The sequence below is a fragment of the Halyomorpha halys genome, unplaced genomic scaffold (assembly GCF_000696795.3).
Source record: "Halyomorpha halys isolate HHAL.00 unplaced genomic scaffold, Hhal_1.1 Scaffold64.1, whole genome shotgun sequence".
Taxonomy (NCBI): Eukaryota; Metazoa; Arthropoda; class Insecta; order Hemiptera; family Pentatomidae; genus Halyomorpha; species Halyomorpha halys.
Window position 1 is genome coordinate 74066 of NW_027116348.1, and position 2062 is coordinate 76127.

Here is a 2062-nt window from a genome sequence, read left to right on the forward strand (position 1 = left end):
TATTTTTAAAAAATTGAATATCCCACTAGTAACAACCAATTCAGACGTAAGAATGAAGTGTTTCAAGCAGAGTGGGAATCTAAGTTAAATACAATAACACTGAAGTGTTCTATAACAAGCTTATTCTGGTTTGACTTTTTTGTACTTACTCGAAACTACTGGTTAATACTCTTCTAAGAACATACTCCACTTGTGCTTACTTCTTCTATTTTTTTAAGGTTGAATCCAACTCTTAATACATTAATCAATCCGTTGCTTTATTCAAATTTGTTATTTTGAACTGTACATTAAATTAGGAAAAAATGAATAAATATTGGCATTCATAAACCTATAACATGAGGATGGACTATCAAGCATTACCTTTTATGCAACATAAATCAAAATTGTGCTCATAAAGGGTAAAACCTACAATTTTGTCCAAAACAAAATTAGTGTTATTTTAATGGATTTTCCATGATTCAAATTTCTATCAAGGTATGTTGGAATTTGGAGCAAGGGAACAAAATATATAATTGCAGGACAAGGAAGTCTCTATTAATAACCAATTTTAATGATGAAATAGATGGAGAGGAAGCAGATTTAGACCCAGGAGGGAGTACTGAAGCTGCGATGGAGGTGTCCGTTGGTGGTGCTGTACAGCTGGACTGTGGTGGCGGAGGAGCCAGGGGATGCTGGGGTAGAGTCAGCCCCTCAGGGGACGTCTCCCCACTCGGCCCAGGAACTCCACTCGCCATACACTCAGTCCTGTACCAGCAAGCTGGGCACTATCGCTGCTATGCTCCTGAAGCTGATAGGCTCAATGCTTGGCGTACCCATAATGTCCACCTCAGGGTCACAGGTAATTTTAATAACTCAAAGCTTAATGTTATGACCTCATGGAATCACAAACGATTCTTGGAAAAAATAAAATAACTTATTTAATTCACATTTGCTGAGTTGAACTGGCATGAATTTTTGTAGGTATTCACTCCGGTGTTCACTGGATGGATCTTGAAAGCACTTCTTGGCAATCTTGAGCTCGTAATTGTGTAGCATAGCCTTAAGCATAATTGAGTGCATTCTTTATGCATTAAATATATTTACTTTATTGTCTTATGATGATTAAGTTTTAATTGAAATGATTTTTCAGGAGTACCAATGGTGGTTGCTCACAATACTAGCTTGACAGTTTCGGGTGGTGAAGATGTTACGATTACAGCAGAATATTGCTGCAATCCAGGAGCCACTCGGATTTTATGGCTCTTACCTACTGCAACTGTTATAGCCCCTGGCACTTCATTACGTTCCTTTAAAGCTAATAATATTACTGTACGTATGATCTTTATTTATATATTGAAAATAAGTATTATTAATATTTTAAAATAATGATTATTGTTCTCTAATAAAATACTGAACAGAATGTCTACTATTAGTACTCATTGACATTCATGATGCTAATATGTTTGCCCCTTTTGCTGGGTATAATTAGTTATTTAACTATTACAACCAATGTTTTGTTGCAGTTGTGGTTCCAAAGTTAAAGTATTCCAATATTCAGAATTTAAGAATTAGCATTCTAAGAAGTCAGTATTTAAACCTCTGTGTCTGTATCTCTTGTATCAATACTATCAAAGTGGATTACATTAACTTTTGTCTTAAATAATAAAAAATCACTGCATTTATATTATTTCTCATTTTTAAAAATCATTTTTTATCTTTTCTTTTCATTTCACCAAATTAACTATAATTTCTTTTTTTTGCCATTACCACTAAAAAGTACTGGCATGGAATTTGACGATTAGTCATATTTCCCAAGAATGCCCATATATCACATCACACCTCAATAGCTTAGTATCAAATCGGTATATTCACTTATTTTAACATTTCTTTAAATATATATATTGAATATATATATGTTATTATATATATATTGTAAAATAATATTTTGATTACCCTTTCAAGAAATGCTCCTATTATTTAAATAGAACTAATGGAATAATAATAAGAATGTATAGTATATTATCGAATATATAATATAATTTAGATACTACGAATTATAAAATGATATAATGTTCAAAATAAT

General features: G+C 32.3%; 1 protein-coding gene across 1 annotated transcript in view; it reads left to right on the top strand.

Annotated features, from left to right (window-relative positions):
- Positions 1 to 2062, top strand: part of tei (teiresias) — a 25266-nt gene that overhangs the window by 22392 nt on the left and 812 nt on the right. Inside the window, exons 6-7 of the mRNA XM_014438645.2 lie at positions 563 to 838; positions 1130 to 1308. Coding sequence (XP_014294131.1) covers positions 563 to 838; positions 1130 to 1308 — 455 coding nt within the window. The remainder of the gene's footprint in view (positions 1 to 562; positions 839 to 1129; positions 1309 to 2062) is intronic.